General features: G+C 52.2%; 6 protein-coding genes across 6 annotated transcripts; 3 read left to right on the top strand and 3 right to left on the bottom strand.

Annotated features, from left to right (window-relative positions):
• Positions 1 to 589: 589 nt before the first annotated feature.
• Positions 590 to 2,646, bottom strand: PSV08DRAFT_200405 (uncharacterized protein). The gene is made up of 2 exons (XM_014226530.2): positions 1,951 to 2,646; positions 590 to 1,896 (listed from the first exon to the last, which is right to left on the bottom strand). The coding sequence occupies exons 1-2, from the start codon at positions 2,321 to 2,323 to the stop codon at positions 839 to 841; spliced, it is 1,431 nt and encodes a 476-aa protein (XP_014082005.1). The 5' UTR covers positions 2,324 to 2,646; the 3' UTR covers positions 590 to 838.
• Positions 2,647 to 5,072: 2,426 nt separating this feature from the next.
• On the top strand, positions 5,073 to 10,860 carry PSV08DRAFT_221136 (uncharacterized protein; the record flags this gene model as incomplete). Its single annotated transcript, XM_014226532.2, has 3 exons — positions 5,073 to 5,795; positions 5,873 to 7,231; positions 7,342 to 10,860. 3 exons carry the CDS (start codon positions 5,073 to 5,075, stop codon positions 10,627 to 10,629), a joined length of 5,370 nt encoding a protein of 1,789 aa, XP_014082007.1. The 3' UTR covers positions 10,630 to 10,860.
• A 65-nt stretch (positions 10,861 to 10,925) lies between these two features.
• On the bottom strand, positions 10,926 to 12,941 carry PSV08DRAFT_200398 (mitochondrial carrier domain-containing protein). The gene is made up of 2 exons (XM_014226533.1): positions 12,455 to 12,941; positions 10,926 to 12,392 (listed from the first exon to the last, which is right to left on the bottom strand). Exons 1-2 carry the CDS (start codon positions 12,869 to 12,871, stop codon positions 11,226 to 11,228), a joined length of 1,584 nt encoding a protein of 527 aa, XP_014082008.1. The 5' UTR covers positions 12,872 to 12,941; the 3' UTR covers positions 10,926 to 11,225.
• A 311-nt stretch (positions 12,942 to 13,252) lies between these two features.
• PSV08DRAFT_350396 (2Fe-2S ferredoxin-type domain-containing protein) lies at positions 13,253 to 13,822 on the top strand (the record flags this gene model as incomplete). The annotated part of the gene is made up of 2 exons (XM_014226535.1): positions 13,253 to 13,419; positions 13,474 to 13,822. The coding sequence occupies 2 exons, from the start codon at positions 13,253 to 13,255 to the stop codon at positions 13,820 to 13,822; spliced, it is 516 nt and encodes a 171-aa protein (XP_014082010.1).
• Positions 13,823 to 14,043: 221 nt separating this feature from the next.
• PSV08DRAFT_289093 (Rrp15p-domain-containing protein) lies at positions 14,044 to 15,178 on the bottom strand. Its single transcript, XM_014226537.2, has one exon. It carries the CDS (start codon positions 15,152 to 15,154, stop codon positions 14,087 to 14,089), a length of 1,068 nt encoding a protein of 355 aa, XP_014082012.1. The 5' UTR covers positions 15,155 to 15,178; the 3' UTR covers positions 14,044 to 14,086.
• Positions 15,179 to 15,374: 196 nt separating this feature from the next.
• Positions 15,375 to 17,240, top strand: PSV08DRAFT_200392 (SRP54-type protein; the record flags this gene model as incomplete). The annotated part of the gene is made up of 2 exons (XM_014226538.2): positions 15,375 to 15,452; positions 15,504 to 17,240. 2 exons carry the CDS (start codon positions 15,375 to 15,377, stop codon positions 17,046 to 17,048), a joined length of 1,623 nt encoding a protein of 540 aa, XP_014082013.1. The 3' UTR covers positions 17,049 to 17,240.
• Positions 17,241 to 17,253: the final 13 nt, after the last annotated feature.

Raw genomic sequence — 17,253 nt, 5'->3', positions numbered from 1 at the left:
GAAGCCCCAAACATTCTCAGGCCATGGTGTAAAAAAACCCAAGGCTATAAAAAAAAGAAGCCGCAGCGAAACCATCGAAACGCGATGGTACGACCAGAAACATGCCAAATACGCTTCGTCGATGCTGCAAGATACGAATCACACGTGTGTGTGTGCAATGGGTACGCCGCTGATGGGCGAGCGTTGCGTGTACCTCTAGGTATATGGGCGGTATTGTCGCTGGAAGGATGCCGTGCTTGGGTCGTCGCGGAATCACTTTTTTTTGGTTTTGGATCAGCCTGTTGAGGGTGGAGTGCGTGTGGAGAGGGCGCGGGGGATGGGATGGAGATGGGGGATGGAGAGGAGGGATTTGTCGGGGGGGTACAAGTAGTGGATGTGGAGGCAAGAGCGTGGAAGAGCAGAGATGTGCAGAGTAGAATTTTGTCGGTTATGGAAAGAGAGGTTGAGATGCTGGAGGAGGAAGGGGTGGGTATGGCGGATGGGGGTTGTGGTTGCTGCGGTGGCGAGGTGGACAGAATAAGGATTGAAAGATGAAAAAAAAAGAGTGGGAAATAGGGGAAACGACAAGCAGGATTAGGAGAGCAAAAGATGATGATGAGGTTTTAACCGAGTTGTTTATTTCCTGTACTAAGCTACGTATGTGGGACAGTAGTAAACATGGTCACTGCGTCCTTGGGAAGAAGAAGAAGAAGAAGAAGACGAAGAAGAAAAAAATGGTATCATAGAAGACGTTACTTAAACGCTCCCTTTTTACGTCTTCCCCACGGAAAAGGAAACAAGATGTGAAAACGCCAACAATGCTCTCACCATTCAGGTTGAAAAGAAAAATTAATATGATTCAAATGTCAAAGTCTTTGCTCAGTAGCTCCTGCGCTTCCAGGTCCATTTTCTTGCTAATTAGACGCCCAGCTACCAGATCGCCGACTTTGTCTACCAGCTTTTCTCGCACTTCTTCAAGATTGGGTGCCGTGTATGTTCCTTCTCTCTTTGCCTTTTCGGCTCGTTCCCTGACGGCCTTTGGAACAAGAGCAGGGAAGGAACCAACGAGTACTTCGAGTAGTATCTCCGCATCATGGCGCGTGCCCTCATCGGCCAGCTTCTTGGCAAGGAAATCCTCACTGTACATTTTTATGTTGGGTAGTATCAATCCTCGGAGCGCATCAGAAGGACCAAGGACAAGAAGCAGAGCTTGCAAGGCACCAAAATGCGCGCCCACTGTTTTGTCAGGGTCCATGAATTGCTTTAGACACGTGCGGGCGATTCGGGACTTTAGTCCCTGGTTTGATGAAGAGTACTTTCTGCAAATATTCCGGAGAAGGTGTGCTGCAAGTGTTCGCAGGTAAAAGGCGTCAGAAGCAGCCCGGCTATAGTCGGGTACTGCCCCGCCCAGAGTCTCTGAAGAGGCATTCGAGGGCGCGGTTTGATTTGCTGGTCCTAGCTTTCCGCCAATGCAGCAAGTCAGGATAGGTGGGACCATGTAGGCAATGTATGGGTCGAGATAGATGGCCTGATTGTTTAACAAGGCCTCGGAAGCGCGCATCATTTGGCTGAGTATGAACAAGTTCTTCATATTGTGTGTAACCTTTTCGGCTATGAAGCTCAAAAGATATGTCGTCAGCTGATGGATGCCAGGCTCTGTCGAGATTGCGGCCAGGGCTGCATTCTGCCACTCAATGTTTGTTTCGTCAACAAGAGCGCCCGACAGCTTGTTGAACAGCTCCTGGGATTCCTTGGATAGCACATGCTTGACGAGGGGCTTGACGTTGACGTTGTCGAGCCCGTTTGCAGCGGCCAGATGTGGATTTGCGTTGGGGCCCTTGGGTAACAAGTCGGCAGTATTGGTATTAGGGTTCTGTGGTATAGAAGGCTGGACTCCCTCTACGGCGAGCCAGTGGGCTGGGCAGAGTTAGAAAATGGAGGACAGGGCAAGTGACGGGGCATGTAGCTTACCTGTGAAGGTGATTTCCCGTGGCACCTTGGGCAGGGGAGCGTTGATGAGCTTTTCGAAATCGACCTCCTCATCCTCGACATAGTACAAGGGCTGGCCAGGCCCCAGTGAAGCCTCGCCGAAGCGCAGCGGCCGGGTAGATTCGTAGCCGTAGAGAGGCTCCACATTGAGCACCTTGAGAGCATTGGATATGTCCTGTGTGCTCAGTGTTGTCCGCTTCCCGTGTCGCATAAACTTGAGCGCTTCTTCCAGGACCTGGGCCAGGCGAAAGTCGACGTCACGGGCTAGCTCTTCAACGACGTTGTCGGCAAGTGAGGCAATGCCTACTGATTCGGCCACGTCTCGCACATTGTCGGGGTTCCAGACTGAGGACATGATGGCAGAGTGTCGTGCGAGGCACGGAGGGAATCAAGCGGAACGCAGAAAGGGAGCCGATGGGAGGGCGGAGAGGGTATCACCGGGCGGGTGACGCAGCGGCGGAATTTGTGATTGTTAGCCCTACGACCCAGTGAAGCACATGCCGGACGCGCGCATGCGCACACAGTGGGAAGACGTCGCTGCGGAGATTGCAAGCTGTGTATCCCCGTGTTTCATATACGACGGCGCGATGGTGATGGGCGTAGTCGTGTTTTAGTGCTGCTACTGTAGAGAGAGGTGAATTGACCCGCCCCAGGTTTCGATTGGCTGCAAGGCGGGTCTGCGCGCGCAGAGGGAAGTCGCGATGGGTGACGGTCCTCGCGTCAGTCTTGGCGCGCCACTTGGTCGTTACGCCGGCCATCGTCTCCCTCACCACTACTACAGTACACACACGCCCACTCACCCGCCCCACCACCGTCCAACTTACACGCACACCTTCACACACACATGCCCGTTCACATTCACACCGATGGATGTAGTCGCTGCGTATGCACGCATCCATGTCAACAAGTGTGTAGGCGTGTGTAGAGCAACACCGCCCTTCAATTGGCCCGCTGTTTGCTTCACTTGAGAAATAGACAAACATTGCCGCTTCACCACGTGCTAGCCTCTGCCGGCTCCTGCGCCAGCGGCGTCAGAAAAGCGCGCCGATGGCGGTCCATATTGCCGTCCTTCTGGCCGGCCGCCTTTCCCGCTGATGATCCGATCCAAAGAGGATATCTCGCGTATCGACGAGGTCCTGGTCTTGTGTAGACCGCCATTTGCAAATGCTTCCGGGGAGGGAAAGCAAAGCTTACCCAGCACTGCCGTCGACTGGCTGTCACGGCTGCGGTCCGTCTTCCCCGTCGCCTCGTAGTCAAGCAGCAGTGCCCATCCCTGCTTACCGTTGTGCCACAATTGCTCAACTGTAGCTCGCCGCCACGTTGTTTCCCTTCCCTTCTTCAGGTTCAGTATCTGGCCCGTAACCCACAGACCTCTGCAACAGGCCAACATCTTGATTTGCCATTCGTGTTCTTGTTCTACCAAACTGCCTCAGCTTCAGCTTCACCCGCTGCTTCGGACTTGGTGCTGCCTGACGCCACCCGTGTATCCCGCCCGGCCCGCTGTAGCTCTGGTTGTCTTTTCCGTGGCTGTTTAGATACCCCAGCTCGACAGACTCCCGTGTAAGCCACTAGACAGTGCCTAGAGGTTTTGGATTGGAAGCGTAACAAAACCGCGCCTCAGACTATTTAACCTTGAGACTACTTTAGCGTTTTGTCCCGCACAACACACCTCCTCTTCTATTCATCCCAACCTTTATCGAATCATAATCTCAAGCTTTTTGTCCTGAATCTCAAACATCGCCTCTATCCACTTCGCCATCAATTCCATTCCTTTCACAATGGCCATGTTGAATCAATCTTTAACGGCCATAACGTCTGATCCCATCAATACACGCTCTTCCCATCATGGATCGAGTTTGGCTATCACAATGCCACCGCAAGACCGCTCGAGAGATGACCCTCCATCTCCTCCTCCTCAGCCTCCGCCTAGCCCAGCTCACTGGAGTCGCTTCGTCTCTGTAAGGTGGTATTCCAAGAAACATTGTATCCAGCTAATGCCCTACCAAGATTGACACACTGGCCCCACTTGACATCTAAGTTCTGGCTCAGTAATGTCAGCTCGGTAAGCAGCCGCTCTTTATCCATTTCGACTCTGTCTAACGTTTTTCCAAAAGTAAACTGCGATTTCTCACATCAGAATTTTCCATCGACAATAAATCCGCACCACCTTTGGATCGGCTACTCGTACTCCGTGCCTCACACCTTCACCGCCACGCCAGATTTTGTCAAGTATCCCGTCTCAGTAACATGGGTAGTGTAGGCTGATTCAGGTATGGGTTTTGGCAGCCTTGGACCTTTCTTTGTTTCACTTATCTAGGGTGTAATTTGGGTGTTGAGGCGTTCGGTTAAATGAGTAGCTGGGTGTATTCTTGCACAGCTCAAGTACGCAGACATGCCCGTTCGATTTCGTAACGTGCCGCCTAGCGGCGCCTTTCTCCCCAAAATACAAACATTTTCTACATGATGTTGCTTGTGTTCTGGTATACCTCGCTACTTGTCTCCCTGCTCTGCTGGAATAGATACAAGGGCCAATGGCCTAACAAACCCTGGTTAGTGGCAGCAGCGGATGAGCTAGTCTAGCAAAACCGCAGGCTCCACTTCGCGAGCCTGGGTATCTGATAATGTTCCGGTCAGAACATTACATAGTAAGACGACTAAGCCTGATTGCCATGCCCAAGTATTATCCCCTGGTGCTACACTCCACCTCGCTTACTGATTAGCGCGCACTAGTCGCGTGGTCTTTTCGGCTTTTCCAAATTCGAAAACCCAGACAGTGCGGCTCCACCCCAGTTCACTGTACACCCGATCAGATATACGTGCACTCTTTACAAGACAAGCATTTCCCCTCTCCTTGGTTGTCTTACGCAATCTGATTTATACTACAAATACACAAAAACCACGTTGTTTCCCGGGTTTTGCTGCGAGAGATATCTAGGTCTTGGCACGGGATCGACAAGTCCCCACTATCCGCCACCAGCGGTTACCCCACGGCATCTGCCACTTGGTAGCTCCTTTAAAAGAACACTCTTTCCTCACCTTACCTTCATTATTGGCCTTTTACCTCCGAACCGCACCGGAATCCTCCAATCACGTGCGGAATCATCATGGCCGCCAATGAGCAGGATACCACGGAACAGATTCTCCAATGGTACTCCAATCTCTACAGTCGCCGGGTCGACCTGGTAGGCGACTTCGCAGGGAGCGAGAGATTTCTCGTACACGGCGAATCACTCCTGCTCCAGTGTTTTAGCGACCCACATCTCGACTTCGACCCAGGCTACCAATTACTACACGCCTCGTACACTGTCGAGAAATATCTGCAGGGCCTCTTATCCCGCAGCTGCAACTTTCACATTGCTTTCTTTGACGAGCACCAAGAATTTTGTGTGCCTCAAGATGCCTCTCCCGCCATTAGCGAGAAGTATCTGCTCGCACGAGCAGCCATCATTCGTCATCTCAAGGTCAATCTGCCAGACGCTGTCCCAGAGACTGAAGTCCACACTTTCCCTTCAGTTTCTTCAGATGAGTTTGCAGAATACCTACGTGCTACCGACATCTACTTTGTGCTTTGTCACGATGGAGCTTCATTCACAGATCTCCGTAAGAGGATGTTACTACATAAGGACCTCGGCTCTCTTAAGGACGAGAACCCAAGTGTAAAGGGCCGTCATCAAAGCTATAAGTCATCATTCCGCACTTTTATCTACAGCATGATGCAGCGCGGCTACAGTGCTGCACTTGTAAATGGGCTTGAGTGGCAGGACACAAAGGTGGTCACAACAGTCTTGGAGCACGCACGTTCCCTGACTCTAGACGTCTCATCGGCAGTAAGTACATACTAAGCATGAATACTGCTATGTCTCATTCTGTGTTGTTCATTAACAAGGTGCTGACACAATCATAGAATCATAACCCTGAGAGGAATGTCACTGACATTGTCGATCTTTCTCACATGCGTGGATTCCTACAGACAATCAGGGAATCGTGTGATCGGCTTCTGACTGAGCGTGAGTATCTGACAGTGCTTGTCGCTTCGAAACTTTCAGCCTCAAACGCGAATCTGTCATCTATTCTACTCCAACAGGCGGCAGCCCTGTCAGAGCTGGCTTTGTCGGAGCGCATATTGGAACATCAAGAAATTCCTGAAGAGATCAACAACTTCATTCTAGAATTCTGTCATGAAGCGCGCAGGTTCATCAATAGTCCGGCATGGACAGAAGCTTTCGCCGGTCATCCAGATTGTGACTTAGCGGACCTTATTGACGGACGGTTGCTCGCTTCTTATGCCTGCAAGGCTTCGCCAAAGCCCAATGAGCACTTTGAGGTCCTTCTTAAAGCCACAAAAGCTCTGAACAATCTTGATATCCCATTGCAACCAAGCACGTCCTCTTCTGCAGAAGGCTCACCAGAGACCAGCAGTGATAATGAGGGCTTCAAATACAAGGTTCTTCCCTTCTCGAACGACGTCTTCGATCCTCACCTAGCCCCAATCCACCTTGACGTAGCTCGGTCGAGTGGAAAACCAGACCCGACATCGGCTACCATCTTTCGTGAGGTTACACATTGGCACAGCCAAAAGTCTTTGAACCAAAAGGCGAAAGTGGTCGTAGAAAAAGATCCAAAGATTGCGAAGAAAGCTCTTCGCCGGAACCAGTTTTTCATGGCTGAGATGACTTCATACGCTGCCAGTCTGACGAATGCTGTTGGTAAAGTTCTAGACCCAGAGACGATTACCCTTGGAGACAAAGCGAAGCCTGCATCATCGAACACCGAAAACAAAAGACCAAAACAAGTGCAGAGACAAAGCACCAAGAACATTAATGCCTCAAAACAAGCCATGCTGGACAGTATCGCAGCAAGCTCTAAGCGCAAAGATGAAGAGAATGCTAAGCAATGGTATCAGGCTTGGACAGTTTCTTGCGCAGGATTCGAAAAGCAGGTTGACCTGGCGTCTCGGTACAACAAAGCCAGGCAATATCTGGCGGACCGCAGCGAGGCTCAGCGTCAGGTTATTGGTGCAGATGTGCGCATCTACATGCTAAACGTTCTCCTAGAGATGTGGGTACGTTACTGCCGTGACAACGCGAAGGACAAGGGTCTGTATGTTGCAGCACTCTTATTCGATACTGCACGGACTCTCTGTAACCACGAGACTGTCACCAAGACCATTGCCATATGCCTCAAAGCTACTATTGATCGATTGAAGCTGCCGAAGCTTCAGGTGCCGTCAGCTCAAGGTGATCGGAAGCTGCCCTTTAAATTTGTAAGTTGATTGATGCCTATAGTAATTCTTAAATGTTCGCGTTGCTTGTATGGGATTGCATGATCCGAAGTGTTTTGCTTATTTTAAATTGCTGATGCTGACTTTGACAGGCATTGGAAGATACATTGGTGTCTGATCTTGCTTTGACGCTGTCCCCAGAAGAGTTCCAACTTCTCCATTGTGGACCTTACTTTGATAGGACGATTGACTCTGCTCCAGACTCTCGTGTACCATTCGAGCCAGACGCGTGGCAACGACGTGTGCTGGACGAGATTGATGCTCGGCGAAGCTTGCTTGTCATTGCGCCAACTTCTGCTGGTAAAACCTTCATATCGTTCTACGCCATGAAGCAAGTCTTGGAAGCTAACAATGAGGATGTCCTGGTCTATGTTGCACCAACAAAAGCACTTGTCAACCAGATTGCTGCCGAAATTCAAGCTCGATTTTCGAAGAATTACAAGTACAGCCAATCTGTATGGGGTATTCACACACGAGATTACCGTATCAACAATCCCACTGGATGCCAGATTTTGGTAACAGTACCCCATATCTTGCAAATCATGTTGTTGGCGCCCAGCAATGCCAAGGGTTGGTCTGAAAGAGTCAAATGGATTATCTTCGATGAAGTTCACTGTATTGGGCAAGCCGAAGATGGCCTGGTTTGGGAGCAATTGCTACTCATGGCTCCTTGCCCTATCATCGCTCTTTCTGCGACGATTGGTAATGCGGAATCTTTCAACGACTGGCTCTCAGCTAGTCAAAAGGCCGCTGGTAATGAGCTGGTGATGGTACAACATCCACACAGATATTCTGATCTTCGCAAGTTTGTCTATACGCCGCCTCCGAAGCGTGACCCAGCGAGCTATTTGCCTCTTCCGGCTAACCGGTCATTCGCTCAGCTCGGTCTTGATGAGCATGCAGACTTTGCATTCCTGCATCCCGTTGCCAGTTTGATAAACAGGAGCCGAGGCCTTCCCAGCGACCTGTCTCTCGAAGCCCGGGACTGCCTCACTCTGTGGCAGACTATGTGCAAACATCAAACTGATGAGTACCCTGTCGATAAGTCACTCGACCCCTCTAAAATTCTCCCTACCATCATCAAGAAGGCAGATATCATCAAGTGGCAAGATGGTCTCAAGAAAATTCTCACCGCTTGGATGGCGGATGAGGCATCACCTTTTGAGAAGGTACGCAGTGACCTCAGCAGTTCCATCAACCGTATCCAGGAAGCATTGCCCACCGATGAAGTCAAGGAAGACAGTGCCGACAACAACGGGGAGGTGGATGAACTAGGAATGGAGATCAACCATGACATTTCCAGCATACTACCACTGCTAGCTGATCTGCAGCAACAAGATGCACTTCCGGGTATCATCTTCAACTACGACCGTGCGATTTGCGAGAAGATGTGCCGAACGCTTATGAAGCAACTTGTAGATGCCGAAGTTGCCTGGAAGGAGACAAGCCCTAAGTGGAGAATCAAGTTGCAACAATGGGAGGACTGGAAGAAAGAGGTGCAGAGACGAGAGAAGCAAGGTCTTCGTGGAGATGCTTCCAAGGGCATGACCAAGCAAGACCAAATGAAAGAGGCTGCTAATGTTGAAGTCAGCGCTTTTGCCTCATTTGATCCTAACAAGCCTCTTGATGGATTTCACTTTGCCGATCATAAGAAGTTGTCTCAGGAAGAGTTCGCTGTACACGCGAAGGAGCTACGTTACCGTGGTGTAGAGGAATGGCTGATCGATGGCCTTATGCGTGGAATTGGAGTCCACCACGCTGGTATGAACAGAAAGTACCGGTACTGTGTCGAAATGCTTTTCCGCAAGGGCTATCTACGTGTGGTCATTGCCACCGGTACTCTGGCCTTGGGTATCAACATGCCGTGTAAGACTGTAGTCTTCTCGGGAGACTCTGTCTTTTTGACAGCTCTCAACTTCCGCCAGGCAGCCGGTCGTGCCGGCCGTCGTGGTTTCGACATGCTCGGAAACGTCGTCTTCCATGGTGTGGCACTCAGCAAGATTCACAAGCTCATCAGCTCACGACTACCTGATCTCAACGGTCACTTTCCTATAACCACTACTTTGGTTTTACGGTTGTTCACCTTGCTTCATTCATCAGGGAATGCGCCTTTTGCTGTCCGTTGTGTCAACTCCCTGCTATCACAACCGCGACTGTATCTGGGCGGCGAGGATGCGAAGATGACGGTGCTCCACCACTTGCGATTTTCTATTGAGTATCTCCGCAGGCAGTATCTCCTCGATGCGCAGGGTACCCCCCTCAATTTTGCTGGCGCTGTCTCACATCTCTACTTCACAGAGAACTCATCATTCGCATTCCATGCGCTACTGAAAGACGGATACTTTCATGAGCTGTGCGCCAAGATCGACACAAACAGGGAGCAGGTTCTACGTGAGCTCATGCTCACTATGTCGCACTTGTTCGGTCGAAGATACTGTAGGCAAGCAGACGAAGAGTACGTCCAGGAAGTGGTCAAGAAGAGCCCGTCAATTGTGTTCCTACCAGCAATGCCAGAGACGGCCTCCAACGTCTTGCGCCGTCACAACAAGACTACGCTCGACATATTCACAGCCTATGTGCGTACATTCGTCGACCAGCATGTACAACATCCAGACAACACTCTGCCCCTGACCGAAGTCACCGTCGGCAGCAAGACCCCAAGTTCCGATGTGACCCAGCCCCCAAACATCAAGGCTCGCTCCACCTTCGTCGCCCTGTCTGGCTACGATGACAAATTCGAGTCTCTTCACGACCTCTGCTCCACCAGCCGTTCCGGCGTCTTCCTCGAAGAAGCCGTCGTACCCCACGTCGGTCTCTACCCCGAAGACTCCGAACTCCCGCTGAACGCTTACCTCTACGACTTCTTCCAGCACGGCGATGTCGAAGCCCTGATTAAAGCCAATAAGATCCGGCGTGGCGATGTCTGGTTTGTCCTCAACGACCTCAGCATGACCCTTGCCACCATCACTACCAGTCTCTCCAGCTTCTTGGGTCTGGCCACCGAATCCGACCTCGACTTCATCGACGTCCGCGGTGGCGGCGACGACGAAGAGGAAAACCGTGAAGACAAGATGCTGCCCAGCGATACGGCCACAGAAGCTAGTGCCACCACCGCTGGCTCCTCGAACAAGGGCGCATTCAAGCAGGAAGTCACTATCCAGCCGAAGAAGAAGGCCAAGAAGAAGGTCGAGGAGAGCTGGGAGGATGAAATGGGGAGTGAGGAGGAGGAATCCGAGGTCGAAGAGAGTTGGGATGCTGAGGAGGATGAGGATAAGGAACCGCCTGCGTGGGAGGAAGGAGAGGGCTTGCTGAATGTGCTCAAGGCGTTCAAGGCGCTGAAGGAGGAGTTTGATATGAAGTTTAGGGCCATGTGGGCTTAGTTGGGTTGGAGGTTAGAGTGGTGGCGGTGGGTGGACGCGAGTGGAAGGTGGACGGATGAGACGGGAGAGAGGAAAGCGGAGGCAAGGAGAAAAGTTGGAGCATCTTATTGTGGGGTTTTTTTATGAAATCAAGACTGTATGTAGATGATTATGACGAAGAAGGAAAAAAAGAATGTATGAAATAGATGATGACGAATAAAAAAGAATGTATGGAAGAGGTGTTTGGGAATTGCTACAATCTGTGTAGGACTTGTGTAAAATGTCTTCGTAACACACTTGGCGTTATCAACACCAGACTGAACATATATACCAACTATCATTCCGGGAGCCTGATCTCTACCGAGGCGTTCAGTATAACGAGAAGTAGCACATCAGACAGTCACAAGAAACCATTTTCTATCTCGACTTTGCAGTAAAATCAAGTACAAATGGGTAAAATTCTTTCAACAACGCCAGCGAAGAGCGGTTGGTGTATCTAGCATACGCATACGCTGATGGTAACAGCAACGCAAAAAGCAACAACGAAAAATTCATAAAAGCCCATGCTGTCCACTCAATAGACAGCGGCAGCAAACTCTAATCGCGATATCGTCGCTTTAGAATTCGCCTCCACCTCCACCCAAAGCAGCAGCGCCCCAAATACCGACCAAGCCCCAAACACCGACTCTCCAGCCTCTCCAGAGACCATGCACGCCCTGACCCTTCCTTGTACGCGGCGGTCGCGAGAACCCCATTGCCTTTGCGCTTGCTGCTTTAGCCGCGCTAGGACCCGAGACTGAGATGCCTTCCTCACGGACAATGAACCACAAGGTACCCAGGACGCCTCTGTACTGGCCGGGGTCCACAATAGTATCGAATCCGTTGTCGTTACTTGGCCTGTCCAGACCGTAAGCCGGGCTCTTTGAGCGGCTGGGTGGGGCCTGGTATTCTTGTGCGATCCGCTGTGCCTCGTATTCTTGTAGGACGGCGACCTGGCCGCGGCGGAGAACTGTCTCGAGAGGGAGGCGGATGAAAAGTTCAGCAGTGGAGGAGAGGAAAGTGCTGAAGGAGTAGGTGGCAGGGGTGAGGATGGGGTCGATGCTTAGTGTTGAGCGGAGGAAGAGAGGGGTGGATGAGGAGACAAGGGTGGGCACGCAGGCGTGCATTATGGTTGCGGGGAGGAGAGCGGGGGAGACGGAGAGAGAGGGGAGGAGGGAGAGACATGGGTATATGGAGCGTGGGGAGGAGGAGATGGGTGTGATGATCAGGCGTGTTCGCACTAGATCGAGGGGTGCGAGGAGGGTGGCGGCAATGGCTGTTGCCGCTACAGCGACGCCGAGGGATGTCAATGGGTTAGGGCTGTCGAGCACATCGAGACCCCCGATGCCACTTCCTGCTGCCCCCACGAGCCCGGGGTCTGGTATGTTGAGCAGCGCTGAGATCAGACTTCTAAACCAGCCCTCAGTCGTCTTGAGCAGGAAGTTGTAGATGAAGGTACAATTTGTGCCCTTCCACACTCCCCAAGCCGACTCTTTTTGCCATAACTGCCCTATTACTTCGAGAAGAGAGTCTGCCCGCTTGAGTTCTAGTTTCCTTAGCGATGATGGTGGGGGTTGAGTTGGTGTCCGCGAGGGGGATCGACTATCGAGTCGTCGATGGCGCCTCCGTGGGGACCTCGATGGCGAGTCGTTGGGCGAGTATGGCGAAGTGGGGTTCACGCGTGGTGCTGTTGTGGTGAAGTATCCCGGAGAGTCCTCGTCAGACTCTTCATCTGAAGGCGGAAACTGCACGGTCATTTAGCCCACATTCACATGTCAGACTGGGGTGCCATTGACAGAGTACCTACATCTTCAAACTTTCCACTGGCAAAGCTCCCTGGCCCTCTCTTGTGGCCCCATTCACCAGCATCCTTGAGTGCGGAAAGCTGTCCCTTGGCCTCGTGGATCTGCAGTATCGTCTTCGCTACTTCGAATGGCTGGGCAAGCAGCACGCTCGTGTAGTTCCACAGCGCATGATCCAGCAGCTTCTTTGCATGTCCGGCTATTGTAGGCGATGTCTCTGGAAAGTACGCATCATAGTCGAGATCTGAGAGAATGTCGCGTGCCTGGCTGCCCAAACTCGATTTGTTGCTGGGGGCAGGCTTGAAAGCGGGCGGGAGTGGTGACGAGACGGTCTGGTTCTGCGGAACCTCTGGAGGCGGGCCAATGGAAGGTGGGATGTAGTATGGCCGGAGGGGGTTTGGGGCATCGCGTGAGGAGGCCATGGTGAAGGCGGGGTATGGGGGAGAGGAAGGGCCTTATGGTGGTGCCCGCTGTCGGTTTTGTTTTGTGAGTGCTGGTGGTGGATGCATGCGCTTTCAAAGAGAGGGACCAGGGTGGGGCGGTCTGTGCTGCCAACATTTCGTCGTCGACGTCTCACGGCATTCGGATTTATCGGCGGCTTCATTTGTTTCTACTTTTATCCCAGCAAACACTCGCTCTTTTGCGCACTCCGCCCCTTAAGCTCCGCCATCTTCTCAATTGAGCGATCACATACACCCGCAATGGCGGCGAATCGAGCTTGCTGGATGTTGGCCGAGGGGCGGATAGCAGGCGCGAGAAGCGCCTTGTCGACTCCACTGACATTGTCCAGCCATTGGGCGCCCATGGCATGCCGGAGAGGGATGCACACGCAGAGGGCGGCCACGTCTCTACCATGGCAAATCAAAGTAGCCGCTCCAATAAGTCCCTCATGGCTGCGAAACAGCCGACAATTCTCCGCCAGTCATGCACCCCGCCACGGTCACCTCGACCCTCCTAAGCCTGGGGAAGAGTGCGTCTTCACCGTTTACTCTTGACTCACAGACCCGGTCGCTAACAGTACCAGACGAAAGGTCACATTCATAGACAAGGACGGCCATTCCTCGACCTTTGAAGTCGCCGATGGCGACAATCTCCTCGACATTGCCCAAGCAAACGACATAGAAATGGAGGGCGCCTGCGGAGGCTCATGCGCCTGCTCGACCTGCCACGTTATTGTCGAAGACGAGGCCTACTACGAAAAGATGGAAGAGCCCGACGATGACGAAAACGACATGCTTGACTTGGCTTTTGGCCTCACTGAGACGAGCAGACTGGGTTGCCAGGTCAAGATGAGCAAGGAGCTAGATGGGCTGGTAGTTCGGTTGCCGAGCATGACAAGAAACTTGCAGGCCAGTGATTTCGAGAGCAAATGAGCGCTCAAATTATGTTGAATCTAGGTCCGTTTGATCGAGATGTGGGATGGGATCTAGCAGTGATTGATTTGGTGGTCCCAGCTTAAGTGCCAGATACGACGCTGAGTGGCATTTTTTCGGTTCTTCGTACATACGCAACATTTGGTACAAAGCATGTATAACATAAACACTCCGCTTGCATATGCACTAGCGTAGAGGACGACTCGGAAAACGCTTGTATAGTATATGGTATCATGAACATTCTAAATAACCCTTGTTTTGCTTTTATACTTCGATGATTTGCTCCTTCTTCTGCCCTCCAGTGAGCATGTCGAGAAATCCTTGCTTGCTCATCTCCTTGACCTTCTCCTCCCTCTTGTCCATACCGACTACCATGCCCGCCTTGCTTTCTCTCTCGGCTTGTTCTCCCTTGACCTGAGCCGCCCTCACTGCGTTGAACAACTTGATCACACCCTTTTGTGCCGTCTTTCTGAGCTCCCTCTCCTTTGTCGATGTCGCTTCCGTGCTGACGCTGGGGTCATTCAGTCCCAGAACATCCCTAATGCGGCCCTTGTCCCGCGCAGCCTTGCGCTCTGCAATTAGTTGACGGCGCACCTTCTCAGTAAGCTTCGCGTCGGCAAGCTCGCGGTTCGCTGTTGCCGCATCTTTCGAGCGCGACAAAATAGGCTCTGTTCGTTTTGACGTCGACAATTTCGAGCCCAAGATTCTCGAGATGGAGTTTGCAAAGGCCTCAGGGTCGTTGCGCTTGCGGACTTTGCGCGCAGCAGCGGTAGAGGTTTCGGAGACGGAAGAAGCTTCTGAGGCGTCAGATTCTGAGTCGGCAATGGAAAACTCGTCGGCTTCAGGTTCAGAGTCGTCTTCGTCGTCATCTTCGGCATCGCTTGGTAATGGGGCTGTATGGTCGACGGGAGCCGTCTTCTTCAGCGCAGACTTTACAGGCGCCTTTGCTTGTATGCTGGCTTTGAACTTGGGCTCAGGTTTCTTCGATGGCGCGGCATCCTCTGCTTCATCCTCATCGTCGCTGGCTGAAGATTCCTCTGCCGCGGCTGCTTGTTGCGCTGCCTTTTTTGCCTCGAATTTTGCTTGCTTCCTCAACTGCTGCTTAGAAAGTTCCGGTCTTCCTGGAAGAGTCGCATTGGCGCCCGAGGGCTGGAATGGCTCGTCTGGTTCTTGGCTGCTTCCTCGTGCTGGAGCGTCGCGCGCAGCACCCTCTTCTTCGTCGGACGAACTATGGTAGTGCTTTTGCTTCTTGATCTTTCTCTTCTCCTTTTTGGGTACCTTGCCTCTGAGCTGGTCCTCGGTCCGTCTCCGCTTCAAAGATGTGTTGACCATTGTGGCTGTAATTGCGTAGATGTTGGACGTTGAAAGGCACCGCGCGGTCGCAGAAAAAAGTTCCAGATGATCGGCGTTAGGGGAGCCAAAAGGCCGACGGCAGGGCAAAGCGCGCCCCGCCATGCTTGCATTCCCCACAGAACACCGCGAGAACATCACCGACCACCCCCCACGCCTTACATCCCCATCTCTCTAATAATTTCCCTACGCAACCGCTGCTATGGTGCTCCAAGATCTCGGGCGGCGCATCAATGCCGCAGTCACAGACCTCACGAGGTCGCCCAATCTCGACGAGAAGGTGCGCACTTGACAAAACAGCAATACCTAACAGGTGGCTAATATGCGGAAGGCTTTCGATTCCATGGTCAAGGAGATCTCCAACGCCCTCGTCGAAGCCGATGTCAATGTCAAACTTGTCATGAATCTGCGACAGTCGATAAAGCGCGCCGTCGACTTCAAGCACCTTGCGCCCGGCGTCAACAAGAAGCGCCTCATTCAAAAGGCCGTCTTTGATGAGCTCGTCAAGATGGTTGATCCGCATGCCGAGCCTTTTAAGCCGAGAAAGGGAAAATCAAACGTCATCATGTTTGTTGGTCTTCAGGGTGCGGGTAAAACGACAACATGTACAAAGCTGGCGAGATGGTACCAGGCAAGAGGGTTCAAGGCGTGTCTGGTCTGCGCAGATACATTCCGTGCCGGTGCATTTGATCAGTTGAAACAAAACGCTACGAAAGCAAAGATCCCATACTATGGTAGCCATACGCAAACGGATCCTGTGGTAGTAGCGGCTGAAGGTGTGGAGAAGTTTAAGAAAGAGCGCTTTGAGATCATCATCGTGGATACCTCCGGACGACACAGGCAAGAGAAGGACCTGTTCGACGAGATGGTGCAAATTCAGACTGCCGTCACGCCCGACCAGACTATCATGGTACTGGACGGAACTATTGGTCAGGCTGCTGAATCTCAAGCTCGCGCTTTCAAGGAGGCAGCAGACTTTGGAGCCATTGTCATCACCAAGACCGACGGTGCGGCAGCAGGTGGTGGTGCTATTTCCGCAGTCGCAGCAACACATACCCCTATTGTCTTCCTCGGTAACGGTGAACACATGTTGGATCTCGAACGCTTTGCCCCGCAAGCCTTTGTTTCCAAATTGCTAGGAATGGGCGACGTACAAGGTCTTGTCGAGCACGTCCAATCACTCAAGCTCGACCAAAAGGACACAATGAAGCACATTACTCAAGGCATCTTCACTATCAAGGATCTCCGCGACCAGCTCTCCAATATCATGAAGATGGGTCCTCTCTCCAAGATGGCTGGCATGATTCCTGGACTAAGCAGCATGATGGGAGGCATGGACGATGAAGAGGGTGGCGCCAAGCTTAAACGTATGATCTACATTTGCGATAGCATGACTGAAAAAGAACTCGAATCCGACGGCAAGATGTTCGTGGACCAGCCGACTCGCATGACCCGTATAGCCCGTGGCTCAGGCACGTCAGTGCGCGAAGTTGAGGAACTACTCACACAGCACCGCATGATGGCAGGCATGGCAAAGAAGATGAAGGGCGGCATGGCCAACATGCAAAAGGCACAGGGCGCCATGGGCGGCGGAAACAAGCAGCAACAACTCGCCGCCATGCAGAAGCGCATGCAGAGTATGGGTGGCGCAGGAGGCATGGGCGGAGCGGGAGGTGGTATGCCGGATCTCGGAGCTATGATGAAGATGCTTGGCGGCGGACGAGGAGGTGGAGGCGGCATGCCGGATCTCTCGGCTCTTGGAGGTATGGGCGGCATGGATATGGGTGCTATGATGAAAATGATGGGCGGCATGGGCGGTATGCCTGGAATGGGCGGTGGTGCCGGTGGTGCAGGTCAAGGCAAGGGAAGGAGATAGTAGCCCCCCTACTTTTTTTATCCAGATGGTATGGATTTCTGAATTTGGATGCATAGCCACGGCGTTGGGGGGTGGGGAGTCTACTATTCACCACATGGGTGCTCGTGTTCATAGATGTTTTGTGTATACGGGATTGATTTGGTACGTGAGTAAATTACGAAGATCTGGGATCAATAGATCATATTTGCTGCTCACTTATGTATGT

This window comes from Bipolaris maydis, assembly GCF_028858645.1.
Source record: "Bipolaris maydis strain C4 unplaced genomic scaffold PSV08scaffold_5, whole genome shotgun sequence".
Lineage (NCBI taxonomy): Eukaryota > Fungi > Ascomycota > Dothideomycetes > Pleosporales > Pleosporaceae > Bipolaris > Bipolaris maydis.
This window is presented reverse-complemented; position numbering and strand designations above follow the sequence as displayed.